Source organism: Rhinatrema bivittatum, chromosome 12 (assembly GCF_901001135.1).
Source record: "Rhinatrema bivittatum chromosome 12, aRhiBiv1.1, whole genome shotgun sequence".
NCBI lineage: Eukaryota > Metazoa > Chordata > Amphibia > Gymnophiona > Rhinatrematidae > Rhinatrema > Rhinatrema bivittatum.
Window position 1 is genome coordinate 11365071 of NC_042626.1, and position 18688 is coordinate 11383758.

The 18688-nt window shown below is 46.9% G+C and overlaps 1 protein-coding gene across 4 annotated transcripts in view; it reads left to right on the forward strand.

The window, feature by feature from the left end:
* Positions 1–18688, forward strand: part of SYCP1 (synaptonemal complex protein 1) — a 345552-nt gene that overhangs the window by 177550 nt on the left and 149314 nt on the right. For all 4 annotated transcript variants that reach the window (XM_029573719.1, XM_029573718.1, XM_029573720.1 and 1 more), the window contains exon 18: positions 8657–8763. In XM_029573719.1, coding sequence (XP_029429579.1) covers positions 8657–8763 — 107 coding nt within the window. The remainder of the gene's footprint in view (positions 1–8656; positions 8764–18688) is intronic.

Consider the following 18688-nt stretch of genomic DNA (forward strand, 5'->3'; position numbering starts at 1 on the left):
TACTTATGCAAGCAACAATAATTCTTTATTGTATTTTTATTTTTTTATTTTATTTAGCATTTTTTATATACCGAGGTATAGTAGAGTTGCCTTCAGTCCGGTTTACATTTATAACAACCTGTTACATTAAAAAATTTAAAATTTAAATTTTAACAAACTGAGAACTGGCATATAATATTAGTATAAACAAAACAAGATATACCAAAGGATAGGTGCACTGAAATATCTGAGTTCAAAACATAAAAGGAGACATCTGTAGTTTGGAAGCAGGAGAGATTGTCATAGGGGGAGATTGAATGTTAGAAGGCTATGGTATTATGTTTTAAGATCATTATGCGTGCTGTCATTAAGATATTGGCTGAGTAGCCAGGCTTTTAAGTCTTTTAAAAAAGATTTTAGGTTTTCTTGAACGGTTAGGTACTGAGGGTAATGAATTCCATAACTTTGGGCCAATGATGGAGATGGCTCTGTTTCTGGTGGAAGAGTTTGGCATGTGGAAGTGATGGAATCACTAGTTGAAGTTTACTAGTTGTTCTTGTTGTGCGAAGAGAACAATGGATATGTATGATGTCATCAAGGGCAGTGTAGTCTGCTTTATAAATTGATTTATGAAGTATTGAGAGAACTTTGAATTCTATTCTTTTCTCAATTGGGAGCCACTGTAGTTGGTTGAGAACAGGTGTAATGTGTTCAGATTTTCTTTTACCCGTCAGGACTCTGGCAGCAGCATTCTGAAGTAGCTGCAAAGGTCTTAAGGATGTCTTAGGTAAGCCAATCAGGAGAGAATTGCAATAGTCCAAACCGGAGAAGATGAGGGCTTGTAGGTCGGTTTTGAAATCATGGGGTTGAAGCAGTGGTTTTAGGTGTTTGATTACTTGTAGTTTGTGAAAGCCTTCTTTTGTTCTTGTAGAGATGTGTTTTTTATAGTTTAGATCATTGTCTACCCAAATGCCCAAGTCTTTTACGTTGTCTTTAAGTTGGATGAGGATATTGTCAAATTGGAAGGGTGGTATAGTTTTTGGTCCAGAGATTTTTCTGGCGATTAGGATACATTCAGTTTTGCTCATATTTAAACATAATTTAAGATGGATTAACATGTTTCTGATTGTATCAAGGTGTGAGGTTACTTTTGACATTGCATCTTCTATGGAGGAGGAAATTGGAATGAGAATTTGTATATCATCGGCGTACATGTAGTACGTTATGTCAAGTCTTGATAGGAGATGGCATAAAGGAATAAGGTAGATGTTAAATAAAATGGGTGATAGTGCCGATCCTTGTGGCACACCTGTTTCGAGGGGGATGGCGTTCGATAATATGTTGTTGTAGGAGACTTTGAAATATCTATTTTTAAGGAAAGATGTAAACCAGCTTAGAGTTTTGCCCGCGAGCCCAATTGATTCAAGACTAGAAATAAGCATTTTGTGGTCCACTGTGTCGAAGGCTGCGGAGAGGTCCAGAAGAATCAGTAAGTATCCTTTTTTGTTGTCGAATCCTCTTAGGATGGTATTGGAAAGGTTGAGTAAGAGGGTTTCGGTACTGTGGTTTTTCCTAAAACCAAATTGGGTTTTAGGAAAAATCCAATTTGTCATCTAGATGTTGTCATCTAGATGTTCGTTGTTGTCATCTAGATGTTCGTTGAGTTGTTTCAGAACCGCCTTCTCTGTCATTTTGGCAAAGAAGGGTAGGTTAGAAATTGGGCGGTAATTGCTTAGGTCATCTGGGTTGAGGTTTTTTTTTCTTTAATAAAGGTGTGATTGTAGCGATTTTTAACTTGGGAGGTAGCTCGCCTTCCTCGAGTGATTTGTTGATGATTGCTGCAATTGTCGGGGCTATCGGATAAGCAATTTCCTTAAGAACTCGGGTGGGAATGGAGTCTAAGTCATGACGTGCAGGGTTGATTTTTCTCATCATTTTTTCTGTTTCCGTAATGGAGATAGGTCTGAAGTCGAGCCAAGGAGAGCTGCTATTTGTTGATGTTTGAATTTGGAAGCTTGATATAGTGTTGAGGGAGTCTGTTATTTTGGAGATTTTGTCCTTAAAGAAGATAGCTAAATCTTGGCTTAAGTTTTTTTTTGTGACAGTATCGTATTAACTAGGGATGTGCATTTGTTTCTTCCTATTCAGCAGTACACACGTAACTTGCCAACTTTATAGTACACGCAGGAAAATGGATAGTATGTGTGTAGTTTTAATAATGAATTACACATATTCTCACAGGACAAGCAGGATGGTAGTCATCACAAATGGGTGACATCGAGGATGGAGCCCTGTACGGAAAACTTTTCTGTCAAAGTTTCAACAAGCTTTGACTGACACTAGCACACTGGGTGCACTGAGCATGCCCAGCCTGCAATTATCCCTGTGAGCCACAGGTGTCTCCCTCAGTCTTCTTTTTTCCGCTCTGCAGTCAGCATAGCGGTTGGAGCTCTGTGAGGATTTTTTTAACTAATTACCTCATGGAAACACTTAACTTTTCACTTCAAAAAACACTTTTCCCTGCACAGGTCTCCCTCCGCGTACGTTTTTACGACGCTCGGTGAGTACTAATTCTTATTTTTTCGGTCGGTTTCTGTCACTATCTTAAGGCTGTTAACTGACTGAAGCCTTCCCTTCCCCCATTTTTCAGTTAGCTTTAAACAGCTTGCGAGTATCTCTGTGACACTCTGCTTGCTTATGCTAGTGGGGTAGGGATTTTTTCCTTAACTTTAGGACCTCTGTAGCTTCAAGTCCTTCGTTCCCTGGTACCCTCATGCAGTCGATACCCTATCGCTACACCGGGACCCTCCTAAACCGCCCTGGGCTTTTATATGTCATCAGTGCCCCTCCCCCCACGGTGCCCTGATGCCTTTATCCATGTTTTTTGCTTTTCAGTGCTACCAGGCTTTTTCCTCCTACGCACTGTTTTTTTCCTTGGGCTTCCTCGGTGCCGTCCCTACCCGGATGCATGCCATTGACGCACACGCTGTTAGTCACTGCCATGCATACTCGGGTCGCCGCCACCGCTGCCCGAGACACTTTTTAACGATCCCAGGGTCACTTCATCGATGCCACCCCCCCTTTTGGGGATGCCATCGATGCCCCATCCTCCCCACCGATGTCCAGCCCTTTTCCATCGGTGGGCATCGGTGCCACATCGATTCGTCGGTGGGCATCGATGCCGGATGGTCCCCATCGGTGGACATCGGTGCCGGATGGTCCCCATCGATGGACATCGGTGCCGGATGGCTTGTCCGTCGATGGCATTGGTGCCGGATGGCCATCCGTCGATGGCATCGGTGCCAGGTCCTTTTGCATCGATGGACACCGATGCCCAGGTGTTTCATCCATGGGCATCTATGTTAGAATGCATCCATCGAGGGCAGTCGATGCCAGGCTGCTCCCATCGGTGAAATTCGATGCCCAGGTGGGTCCCATCGGTGGGTATCCATGCCGGCTCGATTCCGTGGATGGGCGTTGATGCCAATGCCAGCCTTATGGCTGGCATCGATGCCCATGCCGATTCCAGGACTGGCGTTGATGCCGGGATGGAATTCATCGACTGGGAGATCCATGCCATCGATTCCATACGTGTCCATATCGATGCCACCGACACACGTGTCTGGGGCACCAATGCCATGTACACTTGGAAATCTGAGTCTGTCCAAATCGATATCGTCAACGTCTGTGGCCCTATAGTTGATGCCCGTGGCCATGCCACAAACGGCATAAATGCCCGCCTCCATGCATCGATGCCCTCGACACCTCCGTTTTCCTTCGGTGTCCTTGACGCCCTATTGATTCGACTTCGACTCAGTCGATGCCGGTATCTTTTTCAATAACGGCAATGTTTTTCGATTATTCGATTCCACATCGTTTCAAAGATACCTATGCCACTGCTGTCAGTGCCCGTCACTGTCATCATTCTCCTGGCCAGTCATCGACGATTTTTCATACCCATTTTGATGATATCCTCGAAGCCCCTTAGGTTGCCTTCAATATCGTCAATACCGACATAGCACCGCCACATAATACCCTCGCCTCCTCACATTGCTCCACGCTTTGGGTTCTTTTTAAGCCCCGTATTAGCTTAAGACACTCCATTGTGTCAGGAGCAGAGCAGGCGTGCTGACAGTTCGTCATCGATCGCCTTCCAGGACGACGAGGGCTTCCATCTCGGCGCTGGGGAAAGACCGGGCCGAGCACCGTGGCACCCATCATCGCCGACATCGTGATCGTCCGCCGCTGACGCCATCCAGCACATCGGTGCCATCCTTCTCCAGGCTGGACAACGCTCGGGCAGAGCGACATCACCACTGCCATCAGCACTGTTCCTACAGTTTTGGCAGTCCTTGGTGATCCAGAACTTCCGGATCCAGGTCCGACAGCTTCTGCATTGGCGTCACGACACATCGAGCCGCTGTGACGAGGGAAGGGAACATGAGTTCCGTTAGGGCTCCTCTGTTCCTGGCGTGCCCCACCGTCAAGTGGTGTGGGACTATGGCCATCTGTTACACTTAGCAGTCTAAACGCCACTCACGCCTGGCCTGTCTCCTCTGTACCTGTGCCACCATACCGGGTTTCAGAGCGAGATGGACGTTTACGTCCCCGGCCTTACCCTCGAGGACTCCGGAGACCGTCGGAGTCAACAATCTTCACCGGCTCGTCTTGCGGCGATCCACGTCGGATGGTAAGTACCCGCTTCGGCGGCATTCCCATAGAGTTGTGTTCTCCCATTCGGACCGTGGTTCGAAAAGTTCTGGGTCATGTGCCTTTTAGAACTGTATTAGTGTCACATATCGCTATGTTAGCTATGTTAGCCACAATATCAGGAGAACCCCTCTATCTTCTTGGGATTGCAGCAGGGCTTCTTCTCTTGTCAGTAACAAGTCCCTGTGCCGACCAATGCTCTGACTCTTGGTTCCCTTCCAACCAAGGTCCAGCTGCATTGGCTGATCTGCTAAACATGAGATTCAGCAACCATTGCCCCATGTACAAGTCCACCTTGAGGCCTGGCCACAGGTCTCAGTGTCTCCTTGTACAGCATACAGAAATGCGGGTACCACTTACCGCTCACACACCTGCAGGAGCCTACATGATATCCTCCATTGGGACACCTCCTGGTCTCCCATCTGGTCAGATATCAGAGCGGCCACCCCACCTTGTACCAAAGTCCCGGTACACTCCCCCAGGCGCTACGAAGTGCAGAGGGGAGAAGGGAGGGGGGTTGGGGAGTTTTAATTGCACTATTCTTTCTTTTAACAGAAAATAGTTACTCTCCGCACATCCTGGACCTAAGAAAATCCAACTTTCTTTAGACGTCACAGGTACAATGGTATCTTTGGTTACCATCACTCCATACTGCAGTAAGTACATTATTTTAATGTTTCTATGTGCTTTATGGTGAGTCAACATTACAACCCCAAGCTCTGCCGCCGGCACCAGCTTCGGTAAGTGAACTGTCTCTTGCATCACTGTTGGTGAATGCTGTTTTCTCTGCGGAGTGTAACATCATTCACTTTCCTTGCATAGACTACTGCTAACCACTTTCAGTACATGCAAGGAGCTCTCACTTTTTTCAGGACTCACTATACATTTACTAACTGGGATTACTGTCACTGCCATAAATCCCTTCTGTAACACTTCTGGACACCACAGTCTTAAGACCCTCTTGTCCAGCATGCGCACAGACATTCTGATACATTGTTATATGTCCCTGCGCATATTTTCCATAACCTCAGCCTTTCAACTTTTCATGGTTGGGCTATGGGGTTTCTTCCCACTATGCATTTTTCTCATAATTCAAAACTGCTATGGGTTATATTCAGTGACATTCTATACTCAATGGACCTAAGTGGTTTCATTGCTTTCGTCCCTGATTCTTATCCCAGTTCGAACTAGGACCTAGTCTCCTTCGACTCATGCTCGCAATTCCTTAGGGTTATAAAGTTTCTCCTGAAAGCTGTCAACCCATTATGCATCTATTGCACTCCAGCATAGTTTCTCATAAACTTCCTGGACGTTGCACCCATGAGTTATGCCCTTATGCCTTCCAATACTGCTTTTGCAAACAATTCTTTGTGCATACAGACAGACAGCATAGGGACAATGTGCTTTCCAACTCATAAGCACGCATTACCTCTTAGCTGCTCTGCTAGACAGCTGCGCAGCTCTACCCTTGGCCCTTGTTCACTTCATGCATCCTTGGGCCACATATCTAAGAGATTTAATGAACGCTCTATCAGACCTTCTCCACGTAGGTTCTATCCTCTCGAATGGTCTCAATTACATGTGTACAGGGCAAATCTTTTAACGCTGAGTTTAACTAAACTTTCCTCGGCGTCTGCATCATTCCATACGATGCACAGGTTCTGCTCCCTGCACATGTTTCCTATGCGTTCCCTTAGATGCCTTTTCTTCCATCAAAGGCCTCTTCAATATATCTCTTCTGCTGCCTCTCGTAGCCAGCATTCTTCTAATGTTGAACTGGGATGGGGTTCAGTATTCTTTTCCCCACTCCCTGACTGAGATCAGTATGCTTTCCATACTTCTCAATCCATCATATCAGTAACCTTTTATTCTCTCACCAGTCAGTCCCAAATCATAGACTTACTGATGTTCTTAGGTTCTGGTAGCGTCACAAAACCTTCTAAACATAAATCTTGCCGTTTAATATGGCAGGCTTTACCTCCTGACGCTAAAAAAAAAAAAAAAAAGAGGTATTACCCCTTTTACTTTTCCACCATTTTTTCTTACTCCCTCGGATTCTGTTCTCCAGACATCCTCCACATAGATACACCTTTCTCTTAGGAGGTGTATCGTTTTGGGAGTTGAGTTCCCGTTTTCGGTAATCCTCTCTGAGTCGGCTTACCATGGATTATCCACTGATCAAGCCGCCTCTATTTCTCTAATCACGGAATGAACATATATATTCTCCTTATAAGTCTGATACATTCTACGTTTGAGCCTTTCCATTCCTCTCTTCCACAGTTTGGCAAGGGAACTTCTTTCCCTCTTAATGTCATTCCTGCCAGCAGGGTCCGTGAGTTATGCACTCTTTCCATACTCACCTGACTCCGTTCCTCTGCCACTGAGTAGTTCTACGCATTCAACTTTCTATCCTTTTCAGGTAGATGTTGTATCTCCTTTCCTCAGGAAATACTCTATTAATTTTTCCTAACCTCTCTCTCTCGCCCTAGGGAGAGACTGGGTTTTCCACATTCCTGGACAGTAATGCTGCGCTTACATTCTATCTACATTGCACTGCATTCCATGTGAATTCCACTTGACTCTTTCCTTCATGCAAGGGTCAAGCTGCTACTTCCAGTGGCCACACAGACCTAATCCTTCTGATTAAGTGGTCTATATTTCCTTTCCTACCAACAAGCAGACATTTCACTACAACACTGTGGGTATCCACATACTGTTGTGTCCGTCTTAGCCTTAACAGCTTCCCTTTGGTTACTGCTGCTTGTACTTTTTATCAGGTTGCAGCCTGGAGTCCTCTCCATACCTTCGCAGCCTATTATTGCTTACATTTGACTAGCCGGCATGCTCCATGTTTGGCCAGTCCGCCTACTCTTACTTTTTTCAATTCACTACCCAACATCCTTCCACGAACCCATTATGGTGTTGCGGATGCCCTCCGTTCCCATTTCCACCTCAGTCGTTACGCCTTTGCGCATCTGCGGTGTATCTGGTGCATTCCCGGGCATCCTCAGCTCGGTACTCACCCATTTGTGAGGACTACCATCCTGCTTGTCCTGTGAGAAAGCAAATGTTGCTTACCTGATGTAACAGGTGTTCTCACAGGACAGCAGGATGTTAGTCCTCACGAAACCCGCCCGCCACCCCGCGGAGTTGGGTCTGTATACTTTTATTTTAGTTTCGCTTGCGCTTTTTAGCTATAAGACGAGACTGAGGGAGACACCTGTGGCTCACAGGGATAATTGCAGGCTGGGCATGCTCAGTGCACCCAGTGTGCTAGTGTCAGTCAAAGCTTGTTGAAACTTTGACAGAAAAGTTTTCCGTACAGGGCTCCATCCTCGATGTCACCCATTTGTGAGGACTAACATCCTGCTGTCCTGTGAGAACACCTGTTACATCAGGTAAGCAACATTTGCTTACTGTTCCGTTTTCTCGTGTGTACTATAAAGTTGAGTTATGTGCATACCACTGAATCAGAAGAAACAAATGCACATCCCTAGTATGGACTACATATCTTAAGGTCATATAAAATTATTACACATAGATCTCTTTCTTGTTTAATAGTTTTCAGTTCTTGTCCTTCTAAATAAGTAGCCAGTGGATTTTTTTTGCCCCAAATATATGATTTTACACGTTTTAACATTGAAGCTTATTTTCCAAAACCTTGACCACTCTTCAAGCATTTTCAATTCCTGTTTTCATTTTTTTCATCCCTTTCGACCTCCACTCGGTTACAGATTTTAGTATCATCTGCAAATAAGAATATTTTCCCTCAAGTCCCTCTATCTCCACAGCATCTCAAACCCTGGCTGATCAGAGGAGCAGAAGCTGAGCTTGGGAGTCAAACCCAGATATCTTGCATAGCACTGCCACTGAGTCATTAGATCAGTCCCAAGAATTTCTTTTTCAAAGAAAATGTTTAAATCTGTTTTGATTTTTATACAAATAAGCTCATACTGTTCTTCTACAGAACAAAATACATGATTTGGAAATCCAGGTAACTGCAGCTACCGCTGAAAATGAAGAGAATTTATATAAACAGATTGCAGAGCTAAAAGAAGAGCAAGATAAGCAGATGTAAGTTTTTTGTAAGTTTTATTTATCTGCAGTTTGATACTGGAAGACTTAAGATTTATAAGGGGTGTTTCCTTTAGTAAAAATTTGAACATGTTACTTGATGTTTAGGATTTTTATTAATAAAATTTCAATGCAATGACACAAACATTTTTTTTCTCACAGGCTTTTATTGCTCTGTTTCAAAGAAAAGGGACTCGTATCAAAGTATTCTAATTTTTATCTTTTTTCTTCTTTTATAAGCATATTTATAATAAAGATACTTAACTGTTTGTATCACAGATGAGTCCAGACAAGTGTGTTTTGCATCCATACCAGCAGATGGAGGCAGAGAACAAACCTTTGAGACACTGCTACATATCCGAGAGTGCCACCTGCAGTCCCTCAGTATTTTTCTGTCTCCAGAAGATGGTAGAGGTGCAAACCTGCAGTCTGAAGTTTTGAAAAAAAAAAAAAAGAAACAGAGAAGGAAGATATAAGATTCCTGGAAGGCTCCTCAAAGTGTTAGGTTCCTTCGTGGGCCATCCCTTGGGTCGAGCAGAGCAAGTGGAGACTTGGAGACTCCTGATCGAGCTTAGCCCTTATTGGTCAAGGGGAGTGAAAGCCAGGGGTCCTGGTTTCCTCACCTCCTCACCGCTAGTAACTGCTCTCTCCTGATGTCCAGAAGCAGGGAAATAGTCATTTCTTTCTGTACTATCCTTGCTTGGGCTTGCTTTGTGTGTTTTTAGGGCCTGTGCCTTAAAAAAAAAAAAAAAAAAGGAGAGAGTCTGCAAGCGACAGGAGTTCTGAGCTGTGCTGAGCAGCTGTTCTGCCGGGAGGCAGGGCCAGGTGAGTGAGGGCAGAGGCTTCCCAATCATTGGGCCGGTGCTTGAACAGGGTCGGGAACACGCTGGCGGCAGGGTTTATTAGCGGCAGGGGCTATTTTTAGGGCCGACCCTGATTCAGCCTGATGCTTGCTCAGATCGAGAAAAGTTACCACAGCCTCGGTTTGAAGGGAGTTCATCTCTCTGTGACTGCATTTTGCGCAGAGTATGCTTTGGGTGGGGCTGGAACCTCCACGGGACCCTTGTGGGGGGTCTGAGCATGAGGTCGGCCGGGTCAGTGCTGCAGGCCTTTGGGGGGGGGAGGCGGGAGGCGGGTCGGAGGAGTTGGTGGCCATTTTGAAAGCACATGGCAGGAGCCAGGAGGCCATTCCAGAACCTTGGGACTCCCTCCCCAGCTATTTCCCATCGATTTAAGTCCTGCTGGTGGCAGGGAGGAGCAGGGGAACAATGGCCAGGATCAATCCTCTTCGGATTCGGCGCCATTTTTGCCAGATTTCATCCTGCTTCTTCATAAGACCTATTTAGCCAAGAAGGAGGCAGGGGTCAGGCAGCCGCTTCTCAGGAAGGCTCCTGTGTTGAAGAAGCCTTGGGGGGGGGGGAGAAGCCTGTGAGCTCCGGAGGGATCCTTCATTTCCTTGGGCTGGGATGGTCCACGGTGGATGGCAAGGACACGTCTGAGGAGTCGGATGGGCCCAACCAGCTGCAGAGTGGTCCGATGGACCTGGACAAGGTCATGGGCACCAGTGTACCAGATCCTATGCAGGATGTGGACGATGTCCCGATTGTGGAGTGTCATGACCCTCATGTGGTCTGCTTGTTCCGCAGGGAGGAGCTAGATCTGCTGATTCCCCAGGTATTGGAAAAGTTGGAGATTAAGGTGGTGCAGGAAGATTCGGACAGTTCGGGCGGCTATCTGTAGCTTGCTGGCACAAAGAGCGGGCCTGAGGTGGGTTCAGCAGCTCCTCACTTCTCAGGAACTACCACCGGAAGAGACAAGTCAGGCAGACTGGTTAGAGGCCATTATTGCCTATGGGGCAGACGCCTTCTATGATCTCCTACGAGTCCTGGCTAGGTCAATGGTCGCGGCGGTCTCGGCACGACGCCTCCTGTGGCTGCGCAACTGGTCGGCGGATTCCTCCTCCAAGATGCCTCTGGGATCCCTCCCGTTTAAAGGAAAAGTTTTGTTTGGGGAAGATCTGGACCAGATCATCAAGGACCTAGGAGAGAATGTGGTGCATAGGCTCCTAGAAGATCGGCCACGGTCCACGAGATCGTTCAGTGCATCCAGAAGCCGGTATTGCAGTCAAGGCCGTTTCCGCACCACGAGACAGCAAACGCCTCGGACGCCCTCATCCCGGTCACAAACCTGGACCTGTTCCTTTCGTGGGCGCAGACCGGCCAAGGACGGGATGGCCCATGGCATGTCCTCCAAGCCTTCTCAATGATGCCAGACCGACCCACTCCTCGATCCCCAGGATAGGGGGCCTGATTTCTCTCTGCTATGAGGAGTGGGTCCGGATCACATCTGATCAGTGGGTCCTCAATATTTTAAAACAAGGCTACGCATTGGATTTTGTTCGGCCCCCAAGAGACAGATTTCTCTTCTCCCCCTGCGGGTCACTTCAGAAGCAGCTAGTCGTACGCCAGATGCTCGACCGGCTTCTGGCTCTCGGAGCAATTGCACCAGTGCCCCCCACGAAAGTGGGACGGGGCCACTGTTCAATCTACTTTGTGGTCCCCAAAAAGGAGGGCACTTTCTGCCTGATTCTGGATCTAAAGTCTGTCAACAAGTCCCTCAAGGTTCCTCACTTCAGGATGGAGACCCTGCGCTCAGTGATTGCGGCAGTCCATCGGGGAGAATTCCTGGCCTCTCTGGACCTCACGGAGGCTTACCGCCACATTCCGATCCGCAAGGCGCATCAACGCTTCCTCAGGTTCAAGATCTTTGGCCAGAATTTTCAGTTCCAGGCCCTTCCGTTCGGTCTGGCGACGGCACTTCGAACATTTACAAAGGTCATGGTGGTGGTGGTGGCCGCTCTCCGCCGAGAGGGAATCCTTGTTCACCCTTACCTGGACGACTGGCTCATTTGAGTGAAAACCTTGATCCAAGGTCGGTGGGCGGTCAAGAGAGTGGTACAACTCCTCCAGGCCCTCGGTTGGATCATAAACTATACCAAGAGCAACCTTACTCCATCCCAGTCACTGGACTTCCTGGGAGCGCGGTTCAAGACGTCGATGGGCAAGGTATTCCTGCAGCCGGATCGGGCCCAGTCACTAATAGCGCAGGTCCAGCATTTCTCTGGTCTCTCTTTACCCACAGCTTGGGATTACCTGCAGGTCCTGGGATCCATGGCCTCCACTATCGATCTGGTACCTTGGGCTTTTGCGCATATGCGTCCGCTGCAGAGGGCACTACTCTCCCGCTGGAAGCCGGTGTCGAGGGAGCTCCAGGCCATCCTTTCCCGTCCAAGAGTCTCCAGGGACAGTCTACTATGGTGGATGGATCCACATCACCTGGCACAGGGGATGCCCCTGGACATCCCGGAATGGGTAATAGTCACTACGGATGCCAGCCTCTTAGTTTGGGGTGCAGTTTGCCAGTCAAGCTCCGTGCAGGGACAGTGGACGAAATCGCAGGCGGTCTGGCCGATCAATCGTCTGGAGACCAGAGCAGTCCGGTTAGCTCTGAAGTGTTTTCTTCCCCTCGTTCGCCATCGGGCGGTCCGGATCCTATCAGACAACGCGACCACGGTGGCATACATAAATCGCCAAGGCGGCACGTGAAGTCGTCATGTCTCCTTGGAAACGGACAAGCTCATGGCTTGGGCAAAACTCCATCTTGCCAGGTTGGCAGCCTCACACATCGCGGGAGTGGACAACATTCAAGCGGACTTCCTCAGTCGTCAATGTCTCGACCCCGGGGAGTGGAGCTCTCCGAGGAGGCGATGCAGCTCCTCGTGCAGCGTTGGGGGGATCCTCACCTGGACCTCATGGCGACCGCTCTTAACACAGAGGTACCTCACTTTTTCAGTCGCAGAAGAGAACTCTGCACCGAGGGCGTGGACGCTTTAGTTCTGCCGTGGCCCTGTCAATTTCTCCTCTACGTGTTTCCACCGTGGCCCCTTGTGGGCAAGGTCCTTCGGCGGATCGAGTCACACTAGGGACAGGTGATTCTAGTGGCTCCGGAGTGGCCCCGTCGTCCTTGGTTCGCGGATCTGCTCAACCTGGTGATGGACGGACCCCTCCGCCTAGGTCACCTAGCGCACCTCCTACGCCAGGGGCCAGTATTTTTCGACAAGGCAAATCGCTTCTGTCTTGCGGCTTGGCTTTTGAGAGGTGCAGGCTAAGACGCCACGGTTATCCGGAGGCCGTGGTCGCGACCCTCCTTCAATCTCGGAAAAAGTCCACGTCCGTCGCCTACATCCGAGTGAGGAAGGTTTTCGAATCATGGTGCACTACCCACTCAGATCATCCGCGTATGGCTTCTGTGCCTCACATCCTCTCTTTCCTACAAGCGGGTCTAGAGAAGGGTCTAGCCTACAACTCTCTGAGTATACAGGCTGCGGCCCTTGGATCCTTTATCCACGGTAGGCAGGCACTTCAGTTTTCCTCGCATCCGGATGTCGTCCGGTTCCTCAAGAGGGTGAAACATTTGAAGCTGCCACTTCAGGCTCCTTGTCCATCATGGAGCCTCAACTTAGTCTTACGGATCCTGGGTGGCCCTCCATTCGAACCTCTACGGCCGCTACCCTCAAGGATCTCACTCTCAAGGCGGTATTCCTCGTAGCCGTTTCCTCGGCCCATCGTGTCTCCAAGCTTCAAGCGCTGTCCTGTAGGGAACAGTACCTTTGGCTCACTGACTCTGGGGTCACCTTGCGTACGGTACCCTCGTTTCTGCCCAAGGTGGTCTCTGCTTTTCACATGAACCAGATGGTGGAACTCCCTTCCTTTTTGTTAGCGGACTGTAGAATTCTCCGCAAGCTCGACGTCAAACAAGTGCTCATGCGTTACCTGGAGGTCACCAATGAGTTTCGTCTGTTGGACCACCTCTTCGTCCTCTGGTCGGGTCCCAAGAAGGGGTCCAGGGCATCGAAGACTACGATTGCTTCCTGGCTGAAAGAAGCTATTGCGGCTGCATATATAGGTGCAGGGAAGCAACCCCCGTTGAACATCAGGGCCCACTCTCTTCGCTTCCAGGCGGCATCCTGGGCGGAGAGCCAATCCGTTTCTCCTCAAGAGATATGCAGAACGGCCACCTGGAAGTCTTTGCATACCTTTGCTCGGCACTATCGCCTGGATGTCCAGTCATCCGCGGTTGGTTCGTTTGGCGACAGGGTCATTCGAGCAGGGTCATCCAGGACCCACCCTCAGTAGGGAAGCTTTGGTACATCCCACCGTCTGGACTGATCGTGGTACGTACAGGGAAAAGAAAATTATTCCTTACCTGCTAATTTTCGTTCCTGTAGTACCATGGATCAGTCCAGACGTCCTCCGTCAGATTTGTTTGGGCATTGTTTCTTGGGATCTACTGCTCGACTTCCTCCTTTGTCTATCTGGGTCTCTAAGACCAACCTGTTTTTCTGTGACTCTGTTTTCACAGTTCTCTTTGCAAGTTTGCAGTTGGGCACGATTTTGTTCATGTTATAGTTGAAGATCACGTTACCATAGTTGACTTGATCCCTCCGTCTCTCTCTCTCTCTATGGCTTTGATAGTCTAGTTTCTGAAGAGGGATACTGGTTGTGCTGGCTTATGTGGCAGCATCCTCAGAAGTTCTTGACTGACTCCATCTGCTGGACAGGGGACATAACCCACTGTCTGGACTGATCCATGGTACTACAGGAACGAAAATTAGCAGGTAAGGAATAATTTTCTTATCCAGTCTGTCGTGGTGGCTGTCCCAGGATGATTTAGAGAGAGTAATGGTCCTAGAGGTTCCCGACTTGGTGGTGGTGACCACGGATGCCAGCCTCAAAGGATGGGGGGGGAGGGGGGGGCGATTTGTCAAGACAAATCAGCCCAGGGGCTGTGGTCGCCAGAAGAGGCGTCCTACTCCATCAATAATTTGGAGACCAGAGCAGTTCGCAAGGCCTTGCTTGCCTTTCTGCCACTTATTCAGAGGAAGTCATTGTTAGTGTTTTCCGACAATGTGATGACGGTGGCGTACATTTATTTATTTATTTATTTATTTATTTATTTATTTATTTAATTTATTTATTAGTCTTTTTTTATACCGATGTTTGAGCTAGCCATCATAACAGTTTACAGACAATTTAAAATAGTACATAGAAATCAATAAATTATAAAATAATAACAGGCGATAAAATCATAAGAATCAGTAAGAGAAGAATACAGGTCTTCAACAATTAATAAAACTAATAAAATACTAATAATAAAATGAAAGCAAAATATTCACCTAATGATTAAACAAAAAATAATTCAAGTGAATAACTTAAACTTAAGAACTATAAAATCGAGAAGATAGAATTGGTCTAAAAACAATCCATAAAAGAAATTAAAAATAAAAGACTGTGCAAAGTAAAGATGGGGATAATTTAACCAATGCCTTCTTTGTATGCCTGTTCGAATAACCAGGTGTTAAGATTTTTTATGAACAATTTAAGATCGGCCTGTAACCTCAGATCGACTGATAAGGTGTTCCATAATCTGGGACCTGCCAGCGATATGGTTCTCTCTCTAACTGTGGTAAGTCTAGCTGAAGAGACTGACGGTATTGACAATAAACCTTTGTTGGCTGATCTAAGGTTCTGCTGAGGGGTATGAAGCCGGACCACTGCATTTAACCATTCTACTTGTTCCCCATAGATCGCTTTGTGTAAAATACAGAGTGTTTTGCATTGGATACGTTTTTCGATAAGAAGCCAATGCAGCAATTTCAGTATTGGGGTGATGTGCTCCTTCTTTTGCAACCTGTTAATATTCTGGCAGCTGAGTTCTGAAGGATCTGCAGAGGCCGAATCGTGAATTGTGGCAGGCCGAGCAGAAGAGAATTGTAGTAATCTGTGCCTGTAAAGATTAATGACTGTAGAATTGTTCTAAAGTCATTAGGATTTAAAAGTGGATTCAGACGTCTTAGCATTAATAGTTTACCGTATCCCTCTTTAATTTTAATTGATATGTGTTTTTTGAAGTTGAGCTCGGGATCAAATCAGGTACCGAGATCTCGAACTTTGTCTCCTAGCTTAATTGATACATTTTCGTACGGCATTGTGCGATTTTGATTGGATGTGGAAATTTTCGTTTCAAGGAGAATAATTTCAGTTTTGTCAATGTTTAGGCTAAGTTTCATTTGAGTTAGTAATTGTTTAACGATATTAAGATACATAGCGGTTATTTTATAGGCCTGTTCTAATGTGTCATTAACCGCTATAATAATCTGAATGTCGTCAGCATAAATATAGTAGGTTAAACCTAATCCAGACAGAAGGTGGCAGAGTGGGAGCATATATATATTAAAGAGGGTAGCTGAGAGGGAGGAGCCTTGCGGTACTCCTGTGCCTGACATTTTTATATCGGATGTAAAATTGTTCATGTTTACCTGAAATGATCTATTGCTCAGATAGGAAGTGAACCATTGCAATGTTTTGCCATTGAGCCCGATTTCAATGAGTCTTCGGATGAGACTTTTGTGGTTGACTGTGTTGAATGCTGCAGAGAGATTCAGTAGTATGAGGAGGTATCTGTGTCTATTATCAAATCCTCTCATAACTGTGTCTGACAGTGAGAGGCGTAGGGTTTCTGTGTTAATTTGCTTTCTAAAACCAAACTGCATGGGCTAAATGATGTCACTAGTTTCCAGATGTTCAGTGAGTTGTTTTATTTATTTATTTATTTAAGATTTTTATATACCGGCATTCATGATACAATCACATCATGCCGGTTTACATATAACAGGGGTGTACAATGAACAACAGTGTAACCTGTGGAAGTGAGCAGTTACAAATAACAAGGGAATTAAAACTTGGGAGAAGAGAAGAAAAAAGGAGAGGATAACTTTAGATAAAGATATTTACATTAGATAAAGATATTTTAACACCACCTTTTCGATTAACTTAGCAATGAATGATAGATTTGAAATTGGACAGTAGTTACTTAGAACTGTGGGGTCTAGATTCTTTTTTTTTTATTGGCTTAATTATTGCTTGTTTTAGTGAATCGGGTAATAGGCCTTCATCTAGTGATTTATTAATGATGGAAGTAATGGTGGGCACAATTACCTGGGCAAGTTGTTTAAGTGCAGTTATTGGTATGGCATCTAAGGGATGATTTGCAGGTGGAATGAAGAGGCTCTGGTGGTGTAGGAGGCACAGGACCTGTTTGAGTGGAGAACCATCTAGCAAGGATTGCAGCATCACACATGGCCGGGATGGACAACGTGCAAGTGGACTCTCTCAGCAGGCAGCAGCTAGATCGTGGGGAGTGGGAGTTGTCGGCGGAGGCCATTTCCCTGATTCAGAACAGATGGGGCAAGCCGGACTTGGACCTCATGGCGCTTCCAGGGAATGCGAAGGCAGCCTGGATCTTCAGTAACAGGAGAGAGTCCGCCTCCAAGGGCATTGATGCTCTTGTTCAGCCAGGGCCAATAGGGCTGTTGCTGTATGTGTTCCCCGCCCCCCCCCCCCCCCCCCGGTGTCTAATAGGGATAGTGTTGCATCACATAGAGCTTCATCTGGGCAGAGTAATTCTGGTGGCACCCGAGTAGCTGCACCAGCCGTGGTTTGCGGACCTGGTTTATCTAGCGGTGGGCAGGCCCATGTGTCTGGCATAGCTGCCAGGTTTGTTGTGGCAGGAACCAATATTTTCAGACCGGGTGAATCACTTCTGTCTAGCGGCTTGGCTTTTGAGAGGAGACAGCTCCACATGAAAGAGTACTCGGAATATGTGATTACTACCTTGCTGCAAGCATGAAGGACATCCACATCTCTGGCTTATGTACAAATTTGGAAAGTATTTGAAGCATGGTGCTTGCAGAATAGTTGGCAACCGTTAAGGGTGGAGGTTCCGCAAGTTTTATCCTTTTTGCAAAACGGTCTGTCTAAAAGTTTGGCCTATAATTCCTTCCAGGTGCAGGTGGCAGCTTTGGGATCTCTTCTGGGTAAGGTGCATGGAAGGTCGTTGACGGCTCATCTGGATGTCGCACATTTTCTGAAAGGGGCGAAACATCTGCATCCTCCGGTCTGGAAGGTGTTTCCAACCTGGAACCTTAATCTGGTGCTTAGATGTTCTGTGTGGTCCTCCATTTGAGCCATTTAGAAGGGCATCTTTGAAGGATCTAACCTTGAACTCTGTGTTCTTAGTGGCAATCTGCTTGGCAAGGAGGATATCGGAGCTGCAAGCGCTGTCATGTAGAGATCCTTTTTTGAGGATTTCAGAGGAAGGGGTGTCAATGCATATGGTCTGCTTTTGTCTTTCCATCTTAACCAGGTGGTTGAGCTTCCTGCCTTTCCGAATTTGTCTTCAACCAATCTGGTGGCAAAGGAGTTGCATCTCTTAGATGTGCGACGAGTGCTTTTATGGTATCTCAAGGTGATAAATGCCTTTCGGAGGTTGGATCATCTGTTTGTCCTTTGTAGGGGAGCAAAGAAGGGAAATAAAGTTTCCAAGTGCACCATCACCAAATGGCTGAGAGAGGCTATAAGCTCAGCTTATATGTAAGGGTCGTTTAGCTCCGGAGGGGTTGCGAGCATTCTACCAGGGCACAGGCAGCTTCCTGGGTGGAGTGTCAGTTGTTATCTTTGCAAGAGATTTGTAGCTGCGCCATGTTCTTCTCTTCACACTTTCACCAAGCATTACCGCTTGGATGTGCGGTTGCCAGACAAGGTGACTTTTGGAAAGTGTGTTACGTGCAGGTTTTTCGGGTTCCTGCCCAGTATAGGGGAGCTTGGGAACATCCCACTTGTCTAGATTGATCTGGAGTACGTACAGGAAAGGAAAATTTGTTCTTTCCTGATAATTTTTGTTCCTGTAGTACCACAGATCAGTCCAGAGGTCCATCCCCTTCTTTCGTAAGACTTCCTCGCTTCTGGATGTTGTTGAGACAGTATGTAGACAAAGGGTCCTGGTTATAGGGGGCTCCAACTGTATT